Source organism: Haemaphysalis longicornis, unplaced genomic scaffold (genome assembly GCF_048455015.1).
Source record: "Haemaphysalis longicornis isolate Haplotype H1 unplaced genomic scaffold, Haemaphysalis longicornis Haplotype H1 scaffold_14, whole genome shotgun sequence".
In the NCBI taxonomy this organism is placed as follows: Eukaryota; Metazoa; Arthropoda; class Arachnida; order Ixodida; family Ixodidae; genus Haemaphysalis; species Haemaphysalis longicornis.
Window position 1 is genome coordinate 20,257,636 of NW_027526245.1, and position 19,128 is coordinate 20,276,763.

Genomic DNA, 19,128 nt, shown 5'->3' on the forward strand with positions numbered 1-19,128 from the left:
CAGCGCCTATGAGGCGCTTTGAAGCCGCCGGTAGGGATCTGCGAGGGGGCGCGTGCGATCGTTTACACGTCGCCTGGTGAGGCGCGCGCGGATCGTCTGCAATGCGATTGCTGCTTTGACCAGAGAGAAGCACCGCTTGTTTCCTGTGCCGTAGCAGGTTTAACTGCCGCCAAAGCAGAGCCACAATTTTGTGCCGGGCTGCTCTACGGTGTACAAGTCCTGCAAAAAGAAACTGTCGTTGTTTGGCCTTCCGAAGGACACGCGTCTGTATTGGCGCAGTGGCGACGAGCAATACCACGTACTGAGAAGCGGCTCAAGGAAAACACCGCTGTATGCGAGCTACAGCTCAGCGAAAGGTACAGCTTCCGGCACATTGAACATACCGTGAACGGAGAAGTTGTCTCAATCTACAGGGGCAGGCCTAGGTTGCCCCCGGAGCTGTGCCCGCGAAATTTCCAATCTTCCGAAGTACCAGCCGAAACAACTTCCCCAAGCAGGAAGCGTCAAGCGAGAAGCTCACCCGCGGCCACACCCAGCAATAAAAAGCTAAGGATGGTGACTGCCCTGTGAGTGCAGAGTTCAAAGAACCCCCATGCTCTTTTTCTGTTAAGAACTTGACCCTACTTCGGCAACATGAGGGAAACCACACGCTGAGTGTTTCGCCATTCACAGTGGCTTACAGAGTGTGTCGCACTGCGCAGGATAAAGCCAAAGCCCGTACACGTACCCTTGCAGACATTAAAAGCATTTACGAAACATCTGACATACGAAGAAGCCTGGCACTCTCCCCGTCCATGGCTATCAAATTCGTTTTGGTCCTGTAGCTGCACTTTTACACGAAGGCATTGAAAAAGGAGAAGGCATGCCTTTTCGTGAAAGGAAGAAGCATTTAAAGCTCAATTGTCTCACGTAATCGAATGTCGAAAACGCTTTTCCGAAGACAATTCGAGAAAAAATGCTTGAATTTCTTCACACACACACAGACACACAAAGAAATATCAGCGAAAGGCAAGGGCCCATTGAGCAGAGAAAGTTGATGGCTTCGAGCCTTTGCAATTATGAACGAATCATGAGAAATTCACCAAAAGTGAGTAGTTTTTGTCTATTTGTAACGAGCACGTCGAAAATTAAATGCGTGTTTACCAGTTACCAGTCCACAATTCTCTGATTTGCTTCATAAGTGTCCGAGCCAGCCGGCTATATTCGCCTGTCAAAGTGCACCCAGTCGGTTGCAAAATTCGATTGTAGTACTTTAAAATACGACAATCATTGCATCTCAGTTTGCATCTCAGTTTCATTGCATCTCCCTCAAAGAGGCAATCCGCTACATCCTACGTCAAGAGACCAACGAATGGACCATATTCACTGACTCTAAACCTGCCCTTCAGTGCCTCCTTAAGAGCGGCACGCACTTCACATATGAACTTGCCGTTCAAGATATTCTCTACCTACATCATTTTGCAGTAGGCGCTGGGCACAATATTGTTTTTCAGTGGGTGCCTGGTCACTGTGGGATAACGGGAAACCAAAAAGCTGATGACGCTGCCTCTGCAGGCCACACCTGCCGAAATATACGAAGAACATTTTTTACCAAACACGACGCTTCCACCATGGCCACACGTTACGCCCTTTCAGACAGAAACAGAATGTGGTCAGATCTTACCCACCACCAGAAGTTTCTCTACTCCCTTGACCCTCAGCTGTCGTCAAGACTTCCTCACCAGCTCCCCCGTCATCTAGAAACATTATTTCATCGGCTCCGACTTAATGCAGCTTACACCAACAGCTACCGTTTCCGCATTGGACTATCTACCGCCCCCAGGTGCAACAACTGTGCATCGGAAGACACTATTGAGCATCTTTTACTCCACTGTCCTGCCTACAAGGACTCTAGATCAACTTTGCTACAGAACATTGCACGCATAGGTTATACGCAAGGACCAGTGACCTTAAAAACCATTTTAGGGCCCTGGCCGTCTTCTTCTCAGCAACGCCTAGCCCTAAAATTTCTGTTTTCGTACCTCAGCGACACTGGCTTAATTCAAAAACTTTAAATCTCTTCACTCTAAGACTTTCGCTCTTGCCCTTTTACTTAATTTCGTTGGTCCCTCTCTCAGCTTGCATCTCTTTTCTGCCCTCCTCTCTCTTGGGCCTTTCTTCCTTTTCCCCCTCCCCTAACAGAGTAGCATGAAGGCGATTTTGTACGCCGGCTAAACACTCTGTTTTCTAATAAAGAGCTTCTCTCTCTCTCTCTCTCTCAGTTTGCGCGGCCACGTAGAATAGCTATGAAAAAAAATATATTCGTACTCCATATTCCGCCGCCGTCGCAGCGAACGTGTAATCGTGCGACAGCGCCACCTGGATTTTCCTCCTGCAGCGTCACGCGGGAGAGGGCCCGGTCATCAGACTTTCCTATTGTAGCCACTGTAGTTTCAATACCCGCCCTTGTGACCCCATGGTAGACGTCGCGAGAACAGATGATTTGGCGGCAGAATCAAAATTTTACCCTGAATTGATTCATTTCTCAGTGAATACGGCATCGTTTGCTGCCGGACAACTGGAAATCTTTTGAATAAAACAAACTGGTATTTCTTCAAAGTAGCCCCGTATCGTCGGAATTACCAGCAAATGTCGCAGAAAGACGATTGCCTTCTGCCGTCCCGAGCCCGTAACTGCCTCTCTTGTCTCAAGCTCTGTCCCTCCCGCCTCGCTCCTCCCACGATAAACCCGGTGGAAACTGGCTAAAGTTCATTCGTTTTTCCCGCTCCACTGTTCGCGCGCCATTCGTTCGAACTTTTCGCTACTCCTGTATTTGCAGTACAGCACGGTGTGGAATTCCGCCACGAGTTATGGCTCGACCACGCGCTCTTTTAGTTTTCACAGTGCAAAATACTGTTTTAACCCGCATTGTTTATTTGCGACCGCAATTATTAAGCGGACATCTATTTTCAATTAAATTAACACTTTTTAGTGTCCGTTGTGTATTGTTGTTTTGCCTGAAATATGCTTAATATGTCACTTTTGCTGAACAATGTTGACAAGTATAAAGTATGGTACCAGATTTGGTGGTTTTGAAAGGTTATGCCAGTGTAAACTTCTCGTTTCAAAATTACTGTACCTTTCGACCTGGTGACTGAACCGAGGGACATATGGGCAAATATAAATTCTCCACTTTAAGTTGCCCAAAAAAGACTACCGCCTTTAAAAGGTCACCTATGCCCACGCTACCCTCCGAACCTTCCGACGCATTGTGGCCTCTGTCATGAAAATGTCCGCAGACCCGTGGTGCAACACTTCATGTTTACAAATCTTGACGATTTTTCGTTCCAGAATCCGGAGAACATGGCCTATCTGACCACGGAACAAGCACTGGCTGACTACGCGACGTTGCTCATGTGGCTCAAAAGGACCCTGAAGGGAGCTCGCGACAGTAAAATAGCAGCATTCGGCGGTGGCTTTGCGGGGATGCTTGCCACCTGGTTGAGGATAAAATATCCCTACCTCATAACCGCGTAAGTGCCGTAATCCTCGCATAACAAGTTACCCACATTAGCGCCAGCATTCTGTTGAAAAAAGAGCATTGGGAACCCGGCGGAATACTTTCTCCTCCGTGCAAATTCAGAACAATTTATTACATCGCCAGAAGTATGTCTCACGCAGCATGTGGAAGCCACTATTCCAGCCGTAGCACAAACGTAAATTTAAAGAAAAATACCTGCTTCTCACGTCACCACAAGAAAGATGGCAAAAGCCGACGCTGCCCCTCATCGTATACTGAACTGCTGTGGGGCACCGTATTCGCAATGAACTAAAGAATATTTACGAAATTTCTGAGCAATTTCGAATAAATTGTCAAAATACCGATGCTTGTCGTTTCGGGTTTGGTATCGCATGGCTTGTTGTTTCGCGTGTTTTCACGCAGCATCACACGACCGAAGAACATTCCTTGTTGCAGACTTCAAAGCTTACCCATTTGGGCATTTCTTGACAATGACCAGATCCACACTCATCCAGGTACTCGTCAGAGTGCTACCCACGCTTAGACCATCTTCCCGGCCCTTAGAGACCTGCTGAGCTGCGGAGTCACGAGCTTCAGACATGTTCGAGCTAGCGTCCAAAGTAAAGGCATCCCTGAGCCTTGGCTTTATATCACCGGATGACCATAAACTTGGAATGAAAGAGAGCTTCTTTCAAAACGACAGGGCCAAAGAAAGACACGTGGGTGCACGTCCCGTCTGCTCGCTTTTCTTTGACAACCTATTTCTCAGGACGATACAACCCCAGAAACTAGTGTCTAGGACTCCTGTCTCTGGGTGCACCTATCGTACTTTCGACACGAAGTCTTTGCCGTCATAAGCTTGACCACATCGTAGCTGCTTCCTTAGCCAAGTAGCCATCCGAGACCAAATTGTGGGAATGAAGCCTGCAGATCTTGTTGCACAGATCCTTGCACAGATTTTGTGCTTGTGCTTGGAGCAGAAGCATTCGTTGACATTTCCCTCCGCTCGCTTCAGCTTTTGCATTCTGGCGCGCTTCCCAGAAGACAGCGTCGTTCCTGAAAATGAGTCGTTTCCTTCGCCAGATTTGTTTCTCTCGAGACGGAACTCTTTGTGGCACTTCGGCGATGGTTTGGTGGCGGCATCCCCTCCACAGCTGAACGTGTCCACATGGGTATGGTCTGCTTGCACTCTTTTGAGGCCAGGAAAGAACGCCTAGTTCGATTAGATAAGCTCGCAGTTTCCACTTTTGCTTTTCATAGGGGAACTTCCAAAGTGCCGTATCTTTATCCCACTTGATCATCAACCTCCTGATTTGAACAGGGGTGAAGTCCGGTCATCCTCCATTAGTATATGAGGATTATGTCTTCCTGTTGAGCGACGAGGTGCGTTGCTAGGCCAGTTCGGGCTGCTGCTCTCACTGAGCGACGAATTGTTTGAACAGTGCATTTCTGCTGAATTTGACGTTTACGCCAGCTATTTGATGCTGTTTGGGGGCTTGAATGAAGCGCCCGTGGACTTCACTGATGCTGTACTTCTGCGAAAAATGGGACGACTGAAGAGAGACCGCAGGACACAAAGCGCGTCTTTTAACCGGGTTGAAAGATGTGCTTTGGGTCCTATGGTCTCGCTTCAGCCTCCGCCTGCGCAAGTGAAGTGAAGCATGGAATACCAACTCTCCCAAACCTGCGCCCTATTAGGACTTGAGTGAAACTACTTTGGTGCTGCTTGGTTGGCCGTCTTCATCCTAACTGCGATACAACTCTTCCAGCGTGCCAGAGCCTCGCGGCTGAACAGTGTCCTTCAGTGAGGTACACGAGTTCTCGGGATCGACAGAAGACTTTCCGTGCAGTTTTCGTCGAGTAGTGAATTCGGAGCCCCAGTAGTGTCGTCTGTACAAGCTTTCGGGTTCTGTCTGTAAGGGCGTAGAAACGGGTTTTCGCAGAAGGGGTTCTTCACAATTTTCTGCGGGATTTGAAGAAAACGTGTCGTGGGGCGTAGTGGAACGTTTGGCGGACATAACCTTCTTATTTGAGGCAGGTGGCTTTCCCTGCACCAGTGGCACATTTACGGCATTGCTGGGAACATGTTTAGAATCTTTTTTCCTGATTGGATGTTCTTTGCCAGGAATCCGACTCCAGTTCTACGGCGCTGTTCGTCTGCAATATGCGGACCATAACACGTGTTGCACACTCTTGAGGTGTTTTTATGCGACCGGGTCCTCGAAATGTCCACTCGAACATAGTGTTGACCCCTACAGGGCCTTGTTGCGACTGGCCACCCGAGCGCAGTCACCGGTGTAGCGATGTTGCCTTGCTCCGTCCGCTATCGACGCGGCGCAGAGCAGAGCGACGAAGTCCTCGAGCCGACGAGGAGTTGAAGTAACATTTATATACAGTATATACAGGGTAAGCAAACGTTACATGACTCGCACAAAGGCGACAGCACCCTTTTCACTCGGTGCTTCCGAAGAGACTGGTGCCGGAGAGAAGCCGCCGAGGAATGCCGACGATGAGAGCCTCCGGGCTTCTTTTATAGCCCGGGAAGTTCGTTGTGGCCCCAAGAAGTTTGAAAAGCTCCAATCAGGGCTCTCGCTGCCTGAAGTTTGAATTCCGACGAATGGTAGCGAAGCGGTGAGTCAGCTGCGCCGCCAATGGGGAAAGGGAGGGCGATGCCCCCGCCGTCTCCGTGACCTCGCCTCCGGGCGTAGCGACATGCCCTTCTTTGGTCGTTCTCAGATGCGGGATTCGGCCGCGCCGCAGCGACGAAAGGGAGGGGCGTGACTCAGCCTCGCTGTCGGCGCGTCGCCTCGTGCAACGCCTTTGGGCCAGGCGCTCTGGCACAACAGCACCCCCGCCACCAGACAATGCGCCGCGAAGACGAGCTGCTTCCACGTGGCTCGGATGCTGGGCGCGGTCGTTCGCCAGGCTCATCCAGGTCCACCTCCAGTGCCCCAGGAAAGGGCGGCTCCACCAAGTTCCTCTCCATGAACGGGTACCGCCCGCCAGGTCCGGATCACAGGTACCTCGCCGTGCTGCCAGGTGTTTCGAGCAGCTTCGTCCGGCTCTTCTGTTCTGTCCTCGGCCCCGGTGCTCATCGTTCTGGAGTTTGCAAAGAACCGACCGACAACAGGCAACACCAAGCTCACGCAAGCACCCTCTGTCCTCTGTCAGAACACCAGACTCTAAAGCGTGACAAACTCTCCTAGCTAAGTATCTATCCCCAAATTTAGACCCTCTACACCAAGAGGACGTAAAACTCTTAAAAGAAGTAAGAAGCGGGACATAAAAGAAGCGGGACGTAAAACTCTTAAAAGAAGAACTCACACTAAGTGTCAAACGTAACACACGACATTAAATGATAACTAAGGTTGATTACTTGAAATCACGCGGTGCGGAAATAGTCAACTGAGGAAGCAAATGAGGGCAATAATTTTGCTCCCATCTACCTGCTAAGATAAAAGCTGCTCACGAAGAGGCGAAATGAAAGACACGGGGAGGATGAACGCAGCCTTACTTAGAACGCACGGCTTAGTGCGTCTGCGTTAGCGTTCAACTTTCCTTTCTTGTAGCGAACGACAAGATTGTGCTGCTGGAGTATCATACTCCACCTTAGCAAACGACCGCTTTTAGATGACATGTTATTTAGCCAGGTTAGCGGGCAATGATCGGTTTCCACAACAAACTGGGAACCGGCTACATAGCACGCCAGCTTCTGTACTGCCCACACGACGTAGCCACATTCCTTTTCGGATGTACTGTACGCCTCTTCCCTGCAAGTTAGCTTGCGGCTTAAAGGGGCACTGACACAAAAATTTTGCATCTTGTTTTTTTTTTGTTGCGATAAGTAGCTAGTGACCTACTTATAACCTGTAGAAACCTCATTTGCTTCAGCGTGTGACGGTTGTTTAATTAGAGGCGTTTTCAATGCGGCCAGTCGCAGTTTCGGTTTCAGCGAGTGCCGCGAAACGATGGATTTTGTGGATTTTGTGTGAACAAAGCTGACCACGTGACCGTCGGAGGGATATCACAGAGCAGAGCCGCCGTAGCACTGTCGAATCCGCATCGACGGCAGTTTCTGCGAATGCCCCCACGTACTGATCTCGTGAGGCGCTTAATTAAAAAGCGACCGAGGATGTGACGCAGGCGCTGCGAGTGCAAATGCTACCGCGGCTAAAGAACGACGCGCGACGCTCGAGACGGTGGGTGGCAAGACGCGCGCTGGGAGCAGCCGGCCGGTCTGCCTACAGGTCCGCCTACAGTTGTGTTCGGCTTAGCACTGCGGCGGATATTCGAGTGCCGCTCTCGTAAGCGGTGCAGATGACAATTTTTAATGCAACCCGCCATCGCATCATTAACTCCTTTCTCATGTAAGCCACCATGGTCGGGACTTGGGGACAATTTCGTGCAGCGGTAACAAGCTATCACTCGAGCTACCGTCCTGGGCCACTTCGCGGCCGTGGCCGCCGCCTGCACAGCGACCGTGTGGCTAGCTCAGTGGGCTTTTCGTGCCTCCGGCGCGTTTTCGCATCCAGTGGTAATAAACAATAATAGAAACAGAGTGCCTGGAATCGCTGTACAACTTTGGTCGCGGCCAGCGCCCGATGAGCTGACGAAATCACGGCGCCTCCTCCACCGCCGCCAACGATCGGGTCGTTCGTTCTCGAGAGCAGAAGCTGCGCCCTCTGGCCCTCCGATTGGAGCGGCGAGCCGGGCGAGCCGTCGAAAAACGCCGGCAGTGCGGAAGCGGCAAACACAAACTCGTGACGTGTTTGGACGTTGTTTATTTACACAATATCCTCGGGATGTCGATTGCGCGTGGTCCTCTGTTGTCTGCTCGGTTGCGTTTCGCACACTTTAAAATTGATTTTAAATATGCTCTAGGCTGTATTCACCACTGATATTTTGCAGATGATGTATATGTGTTCCCACCAATCTATCTCCGAAGTTATCTCGCCTTCAAACTTTTGTGTCAGTGCCCCTTTAAGTACAAAACTGGTCGTTCCCGGCCATTCGCATCCTCTTGGCATAGTACAGCTCCCATGCCACGATCGCTCGCATCGCACTGAATCACGAAACCCTTCGAAAAGTCGGGGGCCATTAGGACTGGCTCCTCGCTCAGTGCTCGTTTGAACGTTTGAAACGCGTCCTCCTTCTTGGTGTCCCATGCCACCTTTACTGGCTCAGTCTTTCTGAGAGCGTCAGTTAAAGGACTAGCCAGTGTGGAGTAATCTCTCGCATAATTCTGGTAATATCCAGCCAAACCCAAAAAAGCCCTTATCTCGGACTTAGTCGTTGGTCGGCGATAGTTTAGAACTGCGGCTACTTTGATTTCCGACGGTCTGCGTCGGCCGCGCCCCACTACATGTCCTCGGTACGTCACTTCGGCGCAACCTAGGTGACATTTCGACGGTTTGACTGTTAGGCCGGCTTCTTTGAGCCTGCTCAGCACGACTCGTAAGTGCTCTACATGCTCCTCCCATGTGTTCGAAAAGATGGCGACATCATCGAGGTAAGGGAGCGCGTACTCTGACAGGCCGCGAAGTACATGATCCATTAGTTTCGAAAAGCAATACGGCGCGTTCTTGAGACCGAAGCTCAACATGACGGGACGGAATGTTCCGAACGGGGAAACGAACGCAGCGTATCTGCTGGCACGCTCAGTAGTTCACTTGCCAATAGCCTCGTACGAGGTCTAGTGTGGAAATGTAATTCGCTTTGGATACGGTCTCCACCCGCTCCTCGAGGTTCGGAATCGGATACGTCTGGTCTCGGGTTATCGGGTTGAGGCGCCGGTAATCGACGCACGGCCTGGGGTCCTTTCCAGGTACTTGAACTAGTATTAGAGGGGAGGTGCAATCGCTCTCACTCGGGACAATGACCCCAAGGTCACACATGCGAGTGATCTCGTCCGCCATAATCTGTTTCTGCACGGGAGAACATCGGTACGGCTTGCTACGAACCGGCTCGTACCGCGTTAACTCAATGTCATGCTGGATTATCGTAGTATTTCCGGGCCGATCAGAGAAAACATCCGCAAACTCGAAAATTATCTTCTCCAAGTCCTTCTTTTGCGCTTCGATTAGAGAGGGTTCTAACCTCACTTGCTCCCGCAGGAGATCCGAAGTGCTTTCCTTCAGGTCCGCAGAGGTCAGAATATCTGCGCCTTCCTCATCCTCGGCATTGAAAGCTATGTTCACCACAGTATGACGCTGAATGTAGGGTTTCATCAAATTGCTGTGGTAGATTTTGTTCTGCCGTTTGCCTAGCTTTACTTCGTAGTTTGTGTCAGATGGCTTCGACACTACTTTTGCTGGCCCCTCCCAATGAACTTCTAGCTTATTTTTCTTCGAAGGGCGCAGCAGCATCACTAGGCTACCCACTTCGAACGTACGCTTCCTAGCCGACTTGTCGTAGTACGCCTTCGACAATGCTTGTGCCGCCTTCATGTGGCTCTCAACAAGGTCTTTACTTTTCCCGAGCCTCTGCAGTGGGTTAAGAACGTACTCGACCACGTTTGGATCCTCACTGTAACCTTCCCAAGACTCGCGCAGCATTCGCAGTGGGGTTCTGAGACTCCGGCCGTACACCAGCTCCGCAGGGCTAAACCTCGTACTTTCGTGTGGAGCAGACCTCAAAGCGAACATAGCGGCAGGTACGCATGCTTCCCAATCGCGTTTTCGCTCAAAGCAGAGGGCTCGCAGTATTCGCTTTAACACTGAGTGCATTCGCTCCACTGGGTTGGATTGCGGGTGATAGATAGAGCTGTGCACCACTTTGATCCCGCACCTTTCAAAAAAAGTCGAGGTTAGGCAGCTAGTGAAGACGCTACCGTTTTCGCACTGAATTTCAGCAGGAAATCCGACACGAGCGAATATTGAAAGGAGCGCGTCAACCACTTGAGGAGAATTGAGCTCTCTGAGTGGCACTGCTTCCGGGAACTTTGTCGCGACACAAAGGGCGGTTAGAATGTACCTACAGCCGTTCTCGGACTCTGGCAGAGGCCCAACAATGTCGATCACCAGCCGACGGAATGGTTCAGTTATGACTGGTACCAACTTCATAGGCGCCTTCCACTTATCCGTACTCTTGCCGACCCTTTGGCATGTGTCGCAAGAGCGCACAAAGCATTCGATGTCTCTCCAGCATTTAGGCCAGTAGTACTCTAGCGCAAGTCGAGCTTTTGTCTTTTTCAGACCAAGGTGCCCTGCCCACGCGTTTTCGTGCGCGAGTTCCAGTAGCTGACGGCGATACTTTTCCGGGATCAAAAGCTGCTCGTACTTCTGACCCGTTGCATCCGTGTGACTGCGGTACCGCAAGCCGGACTTCTCATGAAATGAAACGTTCTTTTTCTTTGCGCCCCGTTTCACGTTCTCTAGGAAGGCTTTTATCGAGCTATCATTTTGCTGTTCTCGAATGAACGTTGCTCGATCAACCTTGATTAACTCATGCCAGCTGTCGGAGACTGGGGACAACGTATCGTTCGCCTCACACGGCGGCGCCGCTTCGGTTTCTCCGCCGGAAAGGGGTGACGCAATCCGCTTCGGCCGCTGGCGGTTCAACCAACCTATCGCGAGGGTGCGCGGTTGGCCCGCAGCTCGGGCTACATTTCTCCCCCGCCTTTACCGTTTCGCTCGCTGGGGTAGTGTCAAGTTCCTGCGAGAGCTTCCGCGCTTGCGATCTCGTGAGTGCCATGCACGCCAAATTGGTAAAGAACGATTTTCCCTGTTCTTTGAGCAGTTGCTCCGAGCTATTAGAGACGAGATAAGGAAAATGCTCGGGGAGCGCTGCGGACACGGCCGCCTCGGTGTTAAGCTTACCAAAACCGCCTTCAATGACGACCCTCGCAATCGGCAAGCAAACGCTCTGCTCCTCCGCAACTTGCCTCATCCACGCGCATTCTCCTGTGCAGTCGTTTGGAGAAACTAGTGACGGGTGGACTACGTCCATAGTTGTTGCGGAGTCTCGGAGTGCTATGCACTTCTTGCCGTTCACGTTTATCTCCTGCATGTAGGGCTCGAGCAACCGCATGTTCTTTTCGGTTTCTCGGATCGTAGCGAATGCAACCTTCTGTTTACAGTTTGCCGCGATGTGCCCTTCCTTTTTGCAGTTGTAGAAGATTATCTGCTTCTGCGACTCAAATGCCCGGGCGGCATCCGCGCGCTGCTTAGCATCGCTGTTCGATTTTCGAGACTCATCTATGCCTCCCCAACAGTTTCTTTCGTAGGAAGTGAGTCTTTTCGAAAACTGCGACGCGCTAGCTGTTTCCCTTCCTCAGGCTTCTTCATAAAAGCGTCCTTACCGTCCACTTTTTCAACGCGCACCGCCTTATAATGCAACTTTCGGCGGGTGTAGTACTCCTCAGCTAACTCTGCTGCCTTGTTAAGCTTTACTTCTTGGAGCTTATCCTGCAGCCACAACCTGACGTCGTCTTCGACGCAGCGGTAGAATTGCTCAAGCGCTATGCACTCAACCACTTTGTCGCGGTCGTCATAGGCTTCCTCGCCTTTGAGCCACTCAGTTAGGTCAGCCTTCAGACGAAATTCGAAGTCTATATGCGACTCATTGCCCTTTTTCGCAAACCGAAACCTCTGCCGGAAAGCCTCAGGCGACAACCTGTATTTCCTCAAAAGAGCCTCTTTGACCTCGTCGTAGCTCTCAAAGGCCTCCTTCGACAGGCACGTTATCACGTCCGATGCCTCTCCAGTAAGCAGGGCTAACAAGTTTTGCGCCCACAGAGACCGGTCGATATCGTTTCGCTCACAAACGTGCTCAAACTTAACGAGGTACTTCGCCATGTCCTCGCCAATAACGAACGGAGGCAGTTGGTCCCGAATTCTCGTACCGTTCGCAGGAGCCGTTGGAGAAGTTACGCTAGGCGCCGGCGAGCTCTGCCGGAACTCTAACAGCTTCAACTCGAGCTGCCTTACGGCTTCCCGTTCCTGCCTTTCGGCTTCCTCCCTGCGTTCCTGTCTTTCGGCTTCCTCCCTGCGTTCCCGCCTTTCCGCCTCCTCGCGCTCACGGCGCTCTTTCTTTTCGGCTTCCTCGCTTTCGCGGAGCTCTTTCTTTTCGGCTTCCTCGCGTTCGCGGAGCTCTTTCTTTTCGGCTTCCTCGCGCTCACGGCGCTCTTTGATTTCAGCCCTGGCCTCATTGACTTCCTCAGCCGTTACGTTCTCCTTCCGCATGATCTCAAGGATCGCATGCTTCCGTTTCGCACGGCCTAAGTCAAGGCCCAGCTCCTCGCAAATTTCGATGAGTTCCTTCACTTTAAGGTCCTCCATCGTTTGTACTGGCCTCTTGCTGCTTACCCGCGTTAGAATTCCCTTGCCGCTCCTATACTATCGAGCTACTAGTAAGGCACGCGCAAGTAATACTCTACGCTCCTTTGTTTACCTCTCGGCACTAGCTCTGGTTTCAACACACTCTCTAGGCATGAAACAATCAAAGCTATACACAGTGCTTTACACAGCCCTTCTCTAAACTACTACTATAACCTGTGCTAGAGAAGTCTGGTGAACTGAGAGAAAACCTCGAGCGCTTACCACACCAGGTAGTAGCCGTTGCCGGTCGATCCCGCAGCTGCCATCCACTGTTGCGACTGGCCACCCGAGCGCAGTCACCGGTGTAGCGATGTTGCCTTGCTCCGTCCGCTATCGACGCGGCGCCGAGCAGAGCGACGAAGTCCTCGAGCCGACGAAGAGTTGAAGTAACATTTATATACAGTATATACAGGGTAAGCAAACGTTACATGACTGGCACAAAGGCGACAGCACCCTTTTCACTCGGTGCTTCCGAAGAGACTGGTGCCGGATAGAAGCCGCCGAGGAATGCCGACGATGAGAGCCTCCGGGCTTCTTTTATAGCCCGGGAAGTTCGTTGTGGCCCCAAGAAGTTCGAAAAGCTCCAATCAGGGCTTTCGCTGCCTGAAGTTCGAATTCCGACGAATGGTAGCGAAAGCCCTGATTGGAGCTCATTACTCACTACTACTCACTACCTTACTACTCTGGTTCCTGTTAGCAAATGCCACAGGTGCTCATAGACGATGAGAAGTCTTAGTCCTGGCTCTCAATTCACACCTAACAGTCTCTGCTCACCAGCGAATAGCTTTCCCTGTATAAGCAGACCTTCTACCATGGTCTGCATATGAAGCTGATAGTCTTCAGCCGATAGTGCGGATATGTCTTGATAGATGACGGGTACCACTACTGCTCCAATTAGGTGGACCTTTGTGGCGTGATGGATGGGACTTGGACGACTTTTCGCTTCCATTCACACGCAGTAAAAGCACTGCAAAACGAATTGGACATCATTTTCGTCTCGTTTACGACCTTCAAATGGAGCTTGGTTGCGAGTTCTTCCGTGAGGAAGGATGGCTGGATTCCTCCATCGAGTATACCTCGAACCAGTCGGGTCCTTCCGTCGTGGCATAGCCATGCCCGGAACTCTCCAGATACACCCGGTTGGCTTTCGCACACGCGTTACGATGTCCCATCGCCCAGATGCACGATCCGTGGCCGATACGAGGACTGTAAAGCCGCCGCACTCACGATTGCTTTGTTTTTTTGAGACGAAGGATCGTACTCGCTGGCTGCATGCCAGCATGGCGCACAACTCATGTGACCGTATAGACTCTCGCTTGGTGCCCTTGCGAACGTACGTCTAAAACAACTTTTGTCTTTCACAGGTGCTCTTTCTTAGTGTCCCAGATATGTCCGCAGTGCATGAGCGAGTGCTGCGCTTCTGGGAGCGGCAAAGGAAGCACTCCTCTTTAAGGTCAGTGAAGCGTGCGCCGTAGCCGGAGGTGGAGGGGAGGAGCGGGGTCACGTCACTGTTGTTCTGGCCCTGTCTTTTCGCGCTGCAGGCTACCCGTAGCCATGAACCAGCTCGCCCACAAAGCACTCAGTGAAGTTAAACTCCTTACTGGAAACCGCAATATCGCAGTGCACCGCCAGATACAGCGTACCGGCGTGGCAGGGTTTCAGTACCGGACTGCTCGTGCTGTGCTGGCGCACGAAGCTATGACAATCACAATGATGACAACCTATCGGAAACCTAGCGTTTGCACTTTTCCAAGGACAAGCGACATTCGTCCAAAAGCCCGAAACTCCTCCAGAACGACCATCAAATTTTGTCCGTGGAAGTTGAAGGTTTTGTGGCGTACGCTACACTGGCCGAGGTTGAGCAGGTTCTCGTGGACCTTGAAGGGCCGTGCTGCGCAAGCGCGTGGAGCATTACATTGGGTTGGAATTGTATTAAATTGGTTTAAATTGGATTCTATTGTATTGTAATGAAAATTCAATCCAATTAGAGAACGGGTGTGTACTCTACATTCGCCGGTCTGCGCATTCCAGAGGAGGGACGTCAAAGCCGTGACAGACGCTCTGGCACCGGCGCGTGCCCAGCTGTGCGCCTCCGTTGCGCAGTAAGCAGGTCTGACGCTGCGCCGGAGCCGCTTGATAGCAGTTTCCCGTGGCTCCTGGAGAGCCGTGCTGCGCATGCGAGAGGAGCAGTGAATGAAAAAAAGCGGCATGAAATTTCAGGAACTAATTCAAAATACTGACACCATCTAACTTTTTCTCTTTTAATTGTTTTTTTTTCCTCTTTCCGGAACGTTCAGAGCCAATGTGTACTATTTTTTAGCTTTATTCACCTTGTTTGCGGTGGGAGGAGTGTGTGCATATTTTTTATTTGTTTTTGAGTGTATGTTTTATTCGTTTGCTTTTTATTATTAAGTGTATTGATTATTTTCCTTGCATTTTCATAGGCTGTTCACAGTGTACTTGTCTGTATTCAAATGATTTGTTGCCTATTCCTTGCTCTATTTTTGCTGTCATTGCCAATTACTTGTTATAACATATACTTCAACCTTAGTCGGTATTTCACTTGAACTTTTATCCCTTTTGTTTGTTTGTTTGTTTGTTTATCGTTTTTGACGTTCATTGTTTGTACTTTTGCTCATGTAACCCCCCTATTCAAGACCCTCTAACGAGGGCCTTTAGGGGTATTATGAATAAATAAATGAATAATAAATAAATAAATAAATAATTAAATAAATAAACCAAACTTGTGGTTTGAGTTCCTGGCTCCTTTAAGTAGGCTTGCGCGTCCTGCACGCAAGCGGTGTGCTACAAAAGTGCCGGTATGTGCAGTGTTGAACAAGCACGCCGGCGCAAATGCAATGCTAAGAAATGAGCTCGCGGGCTCTGATTAACCCTTTACGCTAATGAATTCACTCCACTAATTGTGGTGGCTCGCGCAGACGTGATACGCACACATAGAAGCTTTGTAGCGTCGCAGATGGTGCACTGCGTCAGCCTTGCCACCCTGGGTTCAAACCATCGCCACATACGCGCACCTTGTAGGCTGAGCGACGGGTAGCGAGGGGTAGTCTCGATGGGCGGGAGTTTCATCGTTAGGGTTTGCAGTGCATCGGAGTGGGATGGGATTGAGGGTGGGTGCCGAGCCTTCCGCCCCCGTTGGGACGCCCGGAGCGTGAGGTCACGGGCAGAGACACAAGCCGTCTCATTTCTTTCAAGGAAGGAGTGGCCGGGATCATATCAGTTTAATGCAGGGAAGAGTCTTGTTCTCTTGAGATGTTAAGGAGAGTAATCTATTCTCTCGCAGCACACATGACCCTTTGCGCTCATGTGAAGGACAGCTACAGGGTTAGTTTCCGTCAGCGTGAAGGTGTCTCCGTTTTCAACTTTTGCCTTTCGCAGGGTGTTGGCCAGTAGCGCCCCGTTCAGGCTCGTCACAACAGACGTCCCGTGCTACGTATACTTCCAGCACGTCACAAAGACCTACCAAGTGAACTCTCCAGGCTGCCCTGGCCAAGTTAGGCGGATATGGCCGATCCTGAAGGAGTTGAATGTTACAGGCAAGTCTTCCGCTTCTTTTTCTGCTTTAATGATGAATAACATTTGGAGGTGGCAAGCAGGTGCTGCTGTCGTAAAATAAAGTAGTTCACACAAATCCTCTTAAGAGCATTCGAAGCAAACGGTTATAATTACACTAGTGGTAGTTCCCGGTGATGCCCGGGTGGGCCGCCCATTATACTAATGGCACTATGCGGTATAATTATTTGTTTGTTTTCATGGTGTAATGTTTGTCATTTACCTTACTTGCATGCCCTCATGCTTAACAGGCTCACCTGCATATTGTCTACTTAGATCGCACCAAGTTTAGACTGCACCAGACTTAGACCGCACCAAGTTTACTTGACTACTGCTCGTGCGCAGCCACGTCATATCAGTCTATCTGCCCCTTATGTTGCCTGCACCATGCTAAATCAGTTTCGGACCAGCCAAATACTCCACCCTACCCTTCCTACTTCTTCTCTTTCAGCCCCTTGCCCTGTGCCGCTGTTATCAACCCGCTTTCACTGCCCCCCAACCCAATCCCCCTTCTCTATCACTCCGCCGAGTGAGGTGTCGGCGTCACGCCAGACAGTTACAGCCCATCTATCTCCCCATCCCCCAAGAATCACTTTCTTCTTCTCCTTCATCCTGAAGTGGTACACAATTAGAAACTCCTGCCCGCTGTCGATACATGCGCTCCAACCGAAGGCGTGCCAATGGTAATGGGAAACGCCTGGAACTTGTGTTTCTCTGCAGCACTCGCTAAACAAATTGTATTAAGATGGTGAGCTCAATCGAGTGAGTGAGTAAGCGAAAAACGTTTTATTGAGCCGGTGAAGTGGGTGTGGCTCTTTATTCCAAGAAGTCATGTGATGAGCGAAGTCACATGTGATGAGTCATGTGATGTTCACACAGCTTTTTGTCTCGCCTCCTCCTGTAAAAAAGGAAATAAAAGAATGAATGAACCTTGGCGCTCTGGAGGACAGAAGTGTCTAGAGTCCTAGACATCCAGATTGCTGTCCGTCACAACGTTCACATACCGTTCACGGGTGGGAAGGGGGACGGAAGAGCGGGTTTTGTTTGCACTCGAACATGATATGAGGTAGAGTGCCGTGTTGTAAGCAGAACTTGCATTCGACAGGAGATTGCGTTGGGCACATACGATAGAGGCGGCCTGGGTGAAGGAAGGTATTCTTACCCATGGGAAATGTTATCTCAGTAGGCGTAAACAATGCTCCTCGGTCACAGTTTCATTAAAAGTAACATAAGCCCCTACAGGAGCCGCGGGGTTGCAGGAGGTCCCAAAAGATGGCAAGCGCATTGCCTTTGCGCTTTTTATCACTCACCCCTTCTCTTTTAGATTTATGATAAATGACTCGGGCTCCTACGGAAGGTGCGTGGTTGCCGAAAGTTCCAACAGATGGCGAGCACTCTATGAATGCCGGGGAAAATTACTCCCAATTCTATGTCCAGAAGGGATGTAAATTAAAAAATCTTCCTGGCCTTTTTAGCCGCATGTTAGTACAAAATCCCGAAAATAAATTTTTAGGCAACTGGAATGGCAGCATTTGCAAGCACCCGCCGCGGTGGCTCAGTGGCTAAGGCGTTGCGCTGCTGAGCACGAGGTCGCGGGTTCGATTCCCGGCCGCGGCGGCCGCTTTTCTGATGGAGGCGAAAAGCAAAAACGCCCGTGTGCACGAGATTTCGGCGCACGTTAAAGATCCCCAGGTGGTCAAAATTACTCCGGAGCCCTCCACTACGGCGCGCCTCATCGCCTGCGTTGCGTCGGCGCGTTAAACCCCGCTATCAATCAATCAGAATTTGCAAGCAAAAACAAATTGACTATATCAATGGGATGCATAGCTATAGAGGAATGTGTAAAAACACGCCGTTTTCCCGAAATTCAGATTGCCCCTATTAGGTGGGTGTCATGGGAAAATGTTGCAGAGCAGTGTTTAGATACCTGTGTAAGTTACCTATATCAACAAAAAAAGTTCAATATCTGAAGTGTACTACGATTAAAAAATTAGGTGAAAAATTATTCCACCAATTTTCACGCTCTTTGTGGTCTACATCTTAAAATTTTGAGTAATATTGGACTCCAACACCGTAATCACAACGTGCTCGTGAAGTCTCAAGCCGTTTGAACCAGCAGTTTGGCTAGGCGTGGACATCACCTATTCAGCTCGTCAGGCGTGTCGTTTCTAAAAAAATGGCCCTTTTACCGGCGTCGCAGGGCGAAACCCTTTAAATGTATTTTCTGCATTTGTATGAGTAGGTAACATATTTTGGGAAAAACCAATTGGATAAATTAAAGATTTATTGGAGAATCTTTAGGAACCCCCATTTTGTTGCAGAATCACCCCGATAGTATTTGTCAGGGCGAAATCCTAAACCCAATTTTTAGAAATTTGTAAAAGCTAAACTGGATATGTGAACGGGTTGCCGAGATAATCCCGAATTTACAAAAACACAATTTCGCCCTTGGTTAGGCGTGCAAGTTCCGAAAATCCCGCCTTAGTGAGCCCTTACGCTATGACGCAAATGTACTTGTGAAATTTCAGGTGTCTAGATCAATTAGTTTTGCCTGGGCGTTGATAAGTCAGTGAGTCAGTCTGCCGGGCACTTCTTTTTATAGGCATAGATAAATATATAGGAGCTTCCGCGAGATCATATAATATTTTATCGTTTGAAATTAGGTGAATGCTCACAAAACAGACAGTGGGTCCTCAAAACGCACTCACTGCTTTCGGGACGAACGATTCTCTTTTCACA

The 19,128-nt window shown here is 50.1% G+C and overlaps 1 protein-coding gene and 1 pseudogene across 1 annotated transcript in view; one reads left to right on the top strand and one right to left on the bottom strand.

Annotated features, from left to right (window-relative positions):
• LOC144164796 (lysosomal Pro-X carboxypeptidase-like) overlaps window positions 1-19,128 on the top strand; it is a 155,288-nt gene that overhangs the window by 54,101 nt on the left and 82,059 nt on the right. The window contains exons 4-5 of the mRNA XM_077695064.1: window positions 3,331-3,512; window positions 16,216-16,373. Of these exons, the coding sequence (XP_077551190.1) occupies window positions 3,331-3,512; window positions 16,216-16,373 (340 nt within the window). The remainder of the gene's footprint in view (window positions 1-3,330; window positions 3,513-16,215; window positions 16,374-19,128) is intronic.
• LOC144165319 (uncharacterized) lies at window positions 9,157-12,777 on the bottom strand (annotated as a pseudogene).